Source organism: Labrus mixtus, chromosome 15 (genome assembly GCF_963584025.1).
Source record: "Labrus mixtus chromosome 15, fLabMix1.1, whole genome shotgun sequence".
Lineage (NCBI taxonomy): Eukaryota > Metazoa > Chordata > Actinopteri > Labriformes > Labridae > Labrus > Labrus mixtus.
The window spans coordinates 17,578,232-17,588,940 of record NC_083626.1 but is presented as its reverse complement, the minus strand read 5'-3'; the positions used below and the strand labels follow the sequence as shown (position 1 = coordinate 17,588,940).

The 10,709-nt window shown below is 45.1% G+C and overlaps 1 protein-coding gene across 1 annotated transcript in view; it reads left to right on the top strand.

The window, feature by feature from the left end:
* The first annotated feature begins 175 nt into the window (after window positions 1-175).
* The window catches only part of LOC132989341 (protein bicaudal D homolog 2-like), a 42,457-nt gene continuing 31,923 nt past the window's right edge, over window positions 176-10,709 (top strand). The window contains exon 1 of the mRNA XM_061056912.1: window positions 176-705. Coding sequence (XP_060912895.1) covers window positions 466-705 — 240 coding nt within the window. The 5' untranslated portion in view covers window positions 176-465. The remainder of the gene's footprint in view (window positions 706-10,709) is intronic.

Below are 10,709 nucleotides of genomic sequence, written 5' to 3'. Positions count from 1 at the left end.
TTATAGTTTGTTTTTCCAAAATATTGTATTTTCATTTCAGTATACAAAAAGTGCAAAATAAACCCACAACCAAAGGTGGTTTGAGGACTATTTTGAGTTTTATTTTGAAACTAAGTACCGGAAGTCGATCGTTTTTTTTTTCTCCCTTTTGGCAGTTTTACTCCGGCTTCAGCTCTATCTCTCAAACAAGCCGGGGGAGAGGTGAAGGAAACGCAAGACCTCAACGATGGAGCAATTCTAGGAATAACGGCGAGCTCCCCCCGTAGGAGATACATCAACATCGTCATCTACATGACCAAAGAAAAAGGGCCGGCTACGAGACAAGCAACCGTAACAATCATGCAATTTAAATACAGACGAATTTAAGCAACCGCTTCAAGGTTACGCCGCCTGAAGACGCCCCATCATCCCCCTTGTCGCAGATCGGCTGGCGTAGGTTGGTTGGATCATCACCGGTAACCGACCATGTCCGTGGAAGAGCAGAGCTATCCCGACGCGATGGTGTTGCGTGAGGCAGGTCCGGAATGGATGCGGTCCGAGATCGAGCGTCTCGCCCGGGAGCTGGGTGAGACCACAAACGAGAAGATCCAGGCGGCGGAGTACGGGCTGGCGGTGCTGGAGGAGAAGCAGCAGCTCAAACAGCAGTACGATGACCTGGAGGTTGAGTACGAGGCCGTCAGGCAAGAGCTAGACCAACTGAAAGAGGTAGGCTTTATTTTTATTTCACAGAAAACCTCTGATGAATGATTATAATATCATTTTACATTGGACCTAGTGTTAACGTAAATCATAAATACACACCATACACTGTTTAACCATTTATCCATTAATGTGATTGGGGGGGGGAAACGTTTCTCTGTATCATCTTTTATTGGATTTGCTGTGTCATATATGCTGTGCTATAGCAGTAGGTTATGGGAATTGATTTACATTTGGGCAAGCATCAGAAATTACCTTTCATACCACAAGGTCAAAACAGCAAGATGAGGAGGGGATGCTTCCTCTGTAGCCTGCTCCACTCCCCACCCCCTCCTTCATCAGGGGGTTCCCCCATTGCATTTCTACCTTTCATTTATTTATGCAGCTCTTCCAAGCCCTACTTCAAGACATTCCTGTCTGACTCACAGCTAGTCAAGGCCTGGCATGTTTCAATCCAGTCTCGTAATGTCCTATACTCTTGAGTAGATTTGCAGTCTGTACAGATATGGCCATTATTGCAGGGCATGATCAGCAGTACTTTACAGTAGTTACTTGAAATGGGCAAAAGCTATATTAATCTATAAATTGGGTCCTGGTTTAAGCCGAAACTAGTGTAAACAGGCTTGATAAGATATTAATGTTCCTTGATAGTTGCATGCTAAGTTTACATTCAAAACCAACACCTTTATTTGTATGATGGACTTTAGATATCTTGTCACACTGTTACTGCTCAAACGGGCCCCTCCTCTGTGAGCAAGAATGACCAGTTTAGTTGGAAGGGGCGGGAGTAGGTTTGAATTTTGAAACTTCCCGCTCAGAGAGAGAGAGAGAGAGAGAGAGAGAGAGAGAGAGATGAAAACCAAAGAAGTCACAACCCTTTGGGAATGGAAGGAATGTCGAGTGACGGTTCAAGCTGGGCTGGAGAGTCAGATAAAGGATGTGTCTGTTTTTTTCTGAACAGTGGCCAGAGTTATTCTCTACTGCTTATCACACTGTGTTCGATTTTTCTCCGCTGGAGCAGAGCAGCAGTTTTTCACTGGCTTGTGATTTAGAAAGAGTAAAGTATGACCTTAAAGTGACACTAGGCACAAAGTTCAGTTATGAATGCCTGCAATACGGCAATATATTTTGCCCTCTTTTCACTGAGGATAGGCATGGCAGGTTTATTTATAGAGCAAGTTTCAAATACGGCAATTTCTATGGAAAGGCAACCAATGGCTGAGACAGTTGAGCTCATGGAAAACCCCCTTAGTTTGTGCTAGAAATCCACTCATCCCTCCGGTGAGTGTTTGTGCATTTCAGTAGGAAGTCTCAAAAGAGATTTTTTCAGCTCTCTCCTTCTCCATCCTCCCCGTCCATCTTCTAGTGGCCCCTCTCTTGTTGTTATTTTTGCTCAGAAGAGGAGGTCTCACGGCTGTCTAAGCAACTCCTGCTCAGTTTCCCATGCATGCTGTCTTTGGCAAGAAGGCAGAGTATACTTCTACAGAGGAATGACAGCAAAAAGCCCTGAATAGAAGAGACGGACTAGAGTTCTAAAAGAGTAACCATGGCTGCAAACCAAAGGGAGTGAACCCCAGTGGGGACATTTGGACATTTGCTGAGATTTTCTTTTTAATTTTGCCAGTTAAAGACGCTCTCATTGTGAGCGTTGGACTCCACACACACCTATTCGTGTCTTTGTTTCTGTCTGCTGATGGAACACAAACCTCCATCTGTGTGGGCAATAAACTCAGTTGTTTGCTCAAAGCTGCAGCAGAAGCTCGTACTCTTGCCTTAGGGTTGGTTTGTAATGGTTGTTGATCACTAGTCAGATGTTAACCCTTGAAAGAACAAGAGCTATTTTTCCTCTATCCCTCTCAACCCCCAAGTCATGCTCCGTTTAAAGGGAAGAAGTGATGTTATCACACATACAAACACAATTCCCCTGACATCCCTATCCACTTCCTCTTCATTATCAGTGGAAAAACAGCCCTGCGTGGGAAACAAACATAAGATAAGCTACTGTTAGAAGAGGGGCTAAATGTAGGCTCATCTCCCCCTCAGAATATGTATAGTTTAAGCAATCATTCTGACTGGAAACATGTAAATGTTGCAGCCTCACAATCTTCCTTTGTTGGTCTGAATTGTGCTTATGAAGCAGGCAGGTCAAATGGATTGGCGTGGCATTGTCTGTAGCTGTTATAAAAGCACATGCGGCAGTTATTCCTCCTGTCAGGTAAATGTCACGTTCTCTTTGGTGATGAATGACTGCTATTCACACACAAATGTTTGCGTGTCCCCGGCCTTCTTGAGGAGTTAGACAGAATAGGATAGATTGTGTGGAGAAGATTTGCACAGTACGCTGGCTCCTCTCCGGCGACCTTTAACCTCTTCTCACACCTTCGGCTCTGCACAAACACAACACAGTGGAAAGCAGCTCAAATTGATGTGTATTCACAGGGACTTAAGTGCACACATAGCACTTTCCCATTTTTTCTCCTGCTGGAGTGGTAGGACAGATCAGAAATCATCGTGACAGTGAGCAAATTCCCCACTTGCCTTTCAAGCAATCCTCACCATCTCACCTACCCTCGGACAAGGCACTAATGTCCATGCTCAAACACACCCCCACATACACGCTTCTCCCGAGGCAGGAAGATGGAGGAATTCTCTACACCACTGTTGCTTAGTAACGGCACAGCTCCGTGCCTTAATGTAAGCGGGCCGGATTGCTCTCCAAGCAGGTGCTGCTTTCTGGGTGAGTTTGCCGGCTGACTGCCGAGGGAGCATCGCACAACAACGTACAGCTAGCTACATATTCACATGCCCACTGGCTGAAGGAAGCCACCCAATGGTTCATGGTATTCATATGATGTTCAGATTATGCATTAATACATCCTTTTGGCATTTTTCTGCTGCTGGGGAAATGACAATCCCCCCCCCTTCCCCACTTTTTCTATTCAACTCTCTGCCCTTTAGCTTTACAGAAATCATTCTGTATCTATTATTTGCTTGGGCAATAGGGATAGACTGATTTGTGTGTGTTTAGATTTTCCTTTTTGCTGGTACTTTATGGTGAATTTGAGACACCGCCTATTGCCCCTGTGCTTTTTCTCCTAACACTGCAAAGACAAGATCCAATCATACACTGCTTTGTGAGTATGCAGATTTTCTTCAGTGGAGTGTTTGACACATTATATCTTTAATCAAAAGGAAAACGTCAGCTGCTCACTCTCTGCTGTGATGAAGGCAATCAATCACGTCAGACTGCTGTGAAGATTTTGAGAAAGCCGTGTGGACTTTTACCCTGTTATCACTCAGATAGCAGAGTACAGTCATAGTCACGAGTCGAAAGCAGCTATAATGACATTAAAGTTCAGTCTAGCAGAGTGAGAGCGTGTGGTGGTGGTGGTGGTGGGGCCTTAGCGGCTGTTGATAATCTTAAAGTAAGCCACTCACAGGTGACATCACATGCCATACCTCCAACTGTAAATGCACTTCTGAGGGACGTGCTATAGCTCAGTCTGTGCCTGTGTGGAGAACTAGATCAGCTTTCCTTATGTTTATGTTGAATGACATGAGATAGAACATAGTGGCTACGAATCATCATCGTCTTCATTAGGACAAGAGATTCATAGAACACTCATCAGTTCTTTTATTCATTTGTTTCTGATAGTGGTTCTTTCTTTTCTGAGAGCGGATACAATAGCCCCTTTTTTTTCCTGCTTTTTCCGCAAAACGGTCGTAACTAGACCATCATCACGTCCTTTAAAATTCACACTGATTCCGAGATAGCGTAGTACTGGTGAATTCACGTTTCGTTCTGGCTTTGCGGAAACATTGCGCCTCCCCCCGACTGGCTCAGCTGATACCGTCTCGTCTCCAAAGCGTGCAGCGTAATGCAACTCACAGAGGTGAGATCATTTCGTCCCACCATTACGCCTCTGCAACATTCAGATTGAAGGTGCAACACCACAGGGGCATAAATATCACGGCTTAAAACAGTAGTCTGAATCGGGGCTAATGGAACTTTACTCAAGGCCCATGGAGCTCTTTAGATCCCTGTTTCACTGCTGAGAATTTCAGCGACCCCTTTAAAGGCTTTCGTTTTCACCTGTTCCTCTGGCTACTGTCCTGTCACCGGCGCGGCAGCTGTGAACTGCTCTCTGGAATTCAACCAGACAATCACGAACCTAAATATTGTTAAGCTCGGTAAAACCTGGCCTCTGTGTGTTCTGCCCGCTGGCCCTTTGTGTGAATGAGCCAACTGGGGTTAACAGGTCTTGGGTGTCACAGACCAAGAGAGGTATAAATGGGAGCAGAACACAGTGTATGACAAAGGAGAGATTGAGAGAGGCGTCCCATTGTGGTTACCTTTTTGAAAGGATTGGTCACTTTTGTCCATTTTAAAATGGCAGATCACTAAAGGATATATCCCAATGTCCTTACACAAAGATATCTGGTGTGACTAAGCCCTTTCTTTGGTGGAAAATGGGTTGAATGCGGATTGGATGTCAGTAGAAAATACGAGGGGACATAAAAACCCATCTGGTCACTCATATGAAGAGTCATAAATAAAGTCGATCTTATATTTTTGGTTTGCTACACCATGCTACGTTTCGTCAACAGCTGCTGTTCTCTCACTGCCATCTTTGTTCTTTTTTGTTGCTCCCTTAGTTCAGCCATTCTCATGGCTTGTCACAAACTCCGAAACATAGCTCATTCAAGACACCATATTCAGTTATTAATTTATAAATTCACTTGGCTTTCAGACGGATTTTAGTTGTTGCCTCTATCTGTGACCCAGCATATGCTGAAGCTTTCAGCATTGTTTGGGGTCTTTCCATAATGTTTTTGCTGGACAGCAAGCCTGCAATTAAGGCGTAATCTTTTCTAAATGGCACTAAATAAAGTCCCAAATCCCCTACCCTCTGGGCGTAAGAGGATGAATCACAGTCGCTGTGCACAGAGCTTACGGAGGTCTGGGAGTCTGCCAGGCTCGGCCATACTTGGCCAGAGCCGGTGCGGGGTAGGCAGGACAAGACTTCCAAAAGGCTGCCAGGTGCTCTTGGGAAAATGACCTGACCTGCCCTGACCTGCCCTGTCCTGGCCCAGTAGCCCACAGTGGCTGCTGAATCGAGAAGTCTGTTTTCTGGATTCTGTCAGGCCTGCTACTCAATTTGATGACTCCTGTGCCTTAATGAGAATGCTCAATTAATGTTAAGTCCACCAACATAATCATTTTGTGAATAAAACTGCGTGGTCCATCCACAAAATCCCTCACAACGGCTAATGTTACCTTCTGTGTCACATACGGACGACCATATGGTATCGCAATGTAATGGGAGACTCATTCGTCCAGTTTTAGGTAGAATGCCTCCTGCTAATCCGGAATGATTTCAAGGGCTTTGTCCTTAAGTCTGATGAAAAAGCCACCAGCACTCGTCCACAGTTCAAGTACACGCCACATTTACTCTGGAGCCTTAGTATGAGGCTGTTTGAGTGATTCATTTGGCTCGGAATGCCTTTTGTCTCAAGTAAGATAGTTGATTATTTGACGCAGTTGTTAGTTCCTGCGTTAAGCAGAGCCAGGATGGAAAAGTGAAATGATTATAAATGCTAAGGTAGTCTCTTTTTTTTAATTTTTTTTTTAACTGCTCTGAATTCAACACCCATAAAGTTTCTCTCCACACTTTGCGAAATGTTTTGATGCTTTCTGATAGAGGACATTGTGACTGTTCATGGGAAGTTTATATCTCCTGCATTGTAAAACATACAATTAAAGTCATATAATTCAATGTATTTCATTTAACGTAAATGCAGTGTATATGGATATTAAAAATAAATATATCAGCTAAGGTTATAGCGCATATAGAAACTGTTGGGTAGCCTGGCCGGGTCATGATTCCAACCATTTTAATTGAATTACTTAAGGCCGGGGCCAGATCAGGCAGGCGTCCAGGCTAAAAACGGAGGATGAGGTCATAGTAATGCCTCTGACAAGACCAAATGCTTCATTCAGGTTAAAGGCCGTTCTCCAGTTTTTTTTCTCCCTTTAAAGACAACAAAGAAACCAGAGTGAATCTTCCTGGTGTGAGTGTAGTGTGTAAATATGTCAAATGTTTTACCCCCCCCCCCCCCCCCAATTAAAACACATTGTCACGTTTGCTCCATTAGCTGCTTTCCAGTAAAGTTGTCTAAAACTTGTCCAGTGTATGGTAGGGTCATGTGAATTTGTATTCCGAACAGGTTTCTTATACAAACTGATGAATCAGCAAGACATGTAAGTGTGTGTCTTTTAAACCTTTTATAGCTCTGTGTTTTGATGATAAATCTTGTCAATGGTTTCTGCTAACTATAAAGACCCTTGCTGAGTCCAAGCAAAGCTCTGCTCAATCAAATCATCCTCCTTTATTCTATTGAATTAAACCACCCCCCCCCCCCCCCCCACCCCCCCCCCCCCCCCTGTTCCCCCGCTCCATATCCTGTTTACTTGAGTTGAGTTTGCTTTTTATAGCAGATAGGAAGCAGATGAAATATGGTTCTGTTTGCTTCTGGGTGCCTTTTAGTGGATTGGAGGAAATGACCACGTGGAGTCCATCAGTAGAGTCACTTCCATCACCTGTCTTCAACAAGGAACAACAAGAAATACATCATGGCTTTCCAGATTTCTCATGAGAGGAATGTGCTTATCCTTCCCTTGTTATCATCACCACTCACAATGCTGCATTTCCTCACAATGTTCAAGCCAATGCCGTAGCAACAGAGACAGGAACTGACATTCAGTAGCTTTAGAGCCATGTGGTACTGTAGCAGTGAGATAGATGCAAACTGTGCATTAGAGGAAGCCCTCCAGTCTGCTGAGAGAGTTGCTCTCACCTGTGATGGGTGGAGTTCTACTGATAATTACTGCCTCAGCATGAATCAATATCAGAGGCTATCAATATTCCCTGTCAAATAGTGTTCCCAGTACAGAATGACTTTATAGCACCGCACTACCCACTCCATTTGCACTGTAATTAAAGGGGAACATGTTCTGATACTCTACAACAAAATCTTTCTTCAATATGGAGGTGTTGGTGGAATGTCAAGAACCCTGGGTTGTTGCTCTTCAGATGCTCTGATAGACACAGAGCTGCTTAGTAGCACATCTCGTTGCATAGATCCAATTTCCTGGACAGTGGACACCTTTTAGTAGTTACAGAAAACATGTTGAATATGACTGTAGCTGTTTCAGGTCAGTTATATATTACACAGGTTCGATAGACTCAAGCCCTACCAAATGTGTTTCATCTCAGTTTCGTCAACTGCAGTGAATAAATACCCTCAATCCTTCACTCTGCCCTTTTTTTAGGGCATTTTGTATTCTTCAGTTTATCAGATATTATGATGTAAAGTAAAACAATTGTCCTACAACATGTTGATATTGCAGAATCACTTTATAATGATGTATTTCAAATAGTATTGTATTGTAATGGGAGCTACCCTGTGATTCCCACCCCTACTTATTATATACCGTGAAGAGCAGGAATTCATTTGCAGTGACTAGAAGTGGACAGATGGTGGTTACCCCGACCTGATCCCTCTTTCTACACACACACACACACACACACACACACACACACACATGCACACATGCACACATATACGAAAGGGTATTACCACCCTTCAACTACAGGGAAGTTTTGTTGTGCAGTTCCTTCTCTGCAGGTTCTCTCGGGGCTGTCTGTGGTTTGCTTCAGTTCATGAAGAGATCACGGATGAGACGTGGACAGATAATGTTCTGTTTACATGAGCACATTGTGGCAACACCCCTCATGGTTCCTCTGAAACTTAACAGTCATTCAGGAAATAATTGTTGATGAGTTGAGTGGGTAGTGTTGATCATTTAGCCTACATTCATCAAACTGGAGGTTATATTTTGGGAACATCTGTATATCCTTGGTTGTATGGGCAATTTATCCAAACATAGGCAAACCCAATCTCAAAGGTTGTCCCTCGCAGCCATGGGGTAGGGGTGAGGGGTGTAGGGGTGAGGGGCGTTTTCAAATTCAACACCACAGTGCAATCAGAGAACAACAGTCTAGTCTCTCCCCACGCTCCATACCAACTCCCTGCCACCGTCCTTCTCGCCTCCTCCTTCCCCAGGCTCCCATTGTAAATAGGCTAGTGGGTCTGGGTCCCCCTGTCGCTCAGTGTGCCATACCCAATTCTCTTGGAACCCACGCTTTCAAACCCTCAGGCCTATTGAACAGGGGAGAGGAGAGGGAGGAGTGAGGAGTAGAAATTGTGTTAAAGGGACGGGAGATAATAAGACACAGCTGCAAAGTTTGGGGGGGGGGGGGGGGGGGTTGCCTTGCCTGTGTAGAAATAAAAAAAAAACATTGGAGTTTTGGGCTCAGAGGGAACCCGCAGAGGAGGGGTTTTAATTGGATGTGTGCCAGTGTCTCAGGGGTCCTTGAGGGATAGGGAAAGCAGCCAGAGAAGGGGAGCGAGGTTTGGATGGGAGGGGCCCGCGGGCAACGCTGGGTTTCCTGTGGGAACCAGCTCACCCTGTTATAGATGGGAGGAGAATTTTGGTTTCTTCATCAGCTGGCATCATGAGTTTTAAACTGCTGGAGCTTGAAATGGACAATAACAAGCTGTCTCAACGTGAACAAAACAACGCCTCTCAAAGCAGCAGGCTTGGTTCCAGCATTTTTTCTGCATTGACTTTTGGGTATTGTGTTTTGGCTTATCTTTCATCTTGAATTCATTATTCAATTTGAATGCTCTGTGGTTACAGAGATGTAAAGGTACTGTAGAGCTGATGGTTTGTTTTGGGTCATTAGTCTCTGTCTGGTCGGGAGGCAGGGCAGGACCTACCTGGGTTAGGGAGGGTGAATGGATGAAGAGGAGAGGGGTGATAACGGAGAATACATAGAAATGGATGGCGGGGGGGGGGGGGGGGGGGGGCTTTGTTGAACAATTCGACAGAAGTCATCAGGAGTAAGATCTCTGATGCGTTTCATTTCTGACATTTGAAGCAGCTTCGATTGAAAACCTCAGGAGAAGGCATATTGAGTTCCAGTCGCCCCCATATCCTGTCGATGCGTCATTCTGATTGATTAGTCATGTCTCAACCCTGATGGGGTCTTAGATGATGAGGGGAATTACATTAGAGTACCATAACAGTATTAATCTAACAAATGACTATTATTGGTGAGGTTAAATGGTAGCAGGCTACGGGGTTTGACTTGAAAACTGTCTATAAAACCATAAACAAATGGATTTAACTCCATCCCTCCCCCTTCTCCCTGTAACCATGGACTTTAGGAATCACTTGCATGTTGTGTGTGTCTGAGTTATGCATGTGTGTGTTTACGTGTGTGGCCCCAGCTGTGGCCCCAGCTGCTCCCCTCCTCTGTTTTATACGTCGGTTTGAGCAAGAGGCTGTTCCTGCAGTGGAGGTCACGTGTGGCGTCTCCTCGGGGAGCAGTAGTCTTTTGGGAAATATTCTGAAATGCGCACTAAAACAGAGACTCAATCTGATTCACTGCTCGTTCACCGTGATCTCGGCTCGGTCGTATAGCGAAGAGCAAAAACAAAACGACTTTCCAAAGCAACCTCAGACCAGCATGGCTCTATGTTCAAACAAATCTAAAATGTGAGTGGGATGGGAGGACGCTGTTGGGTGAGGACAGTTGCCCGAGAGAAATCGGGAGGGGGGCAATCTGTGCGAGGCTGGGCTTTGAAACAGCCATCTGTGTCAGTGGCATCCCCCTGCTCTGCCTCGACTGACCGCCCGCCTCTCCCTCACTGTAATTGGCATTGTAACCATAACAACGGCGGTTCCCCTGGGGTGCCGGCGCGTGGACCTGGGAGATCTCATTCAGGCGCAGAGTGTTAGGCGGAGAGGGGAAGGGACAGCATGGCTACAGGCAGGCACAGATAAGGCTGCCTTTGCATTGCAAATGTGAATGCCCTGTGCTGGTACGGAAAACCGCTGTGATATAAAGGATGATAAAGAACCCCAGTCTCCTAGCCTAGGC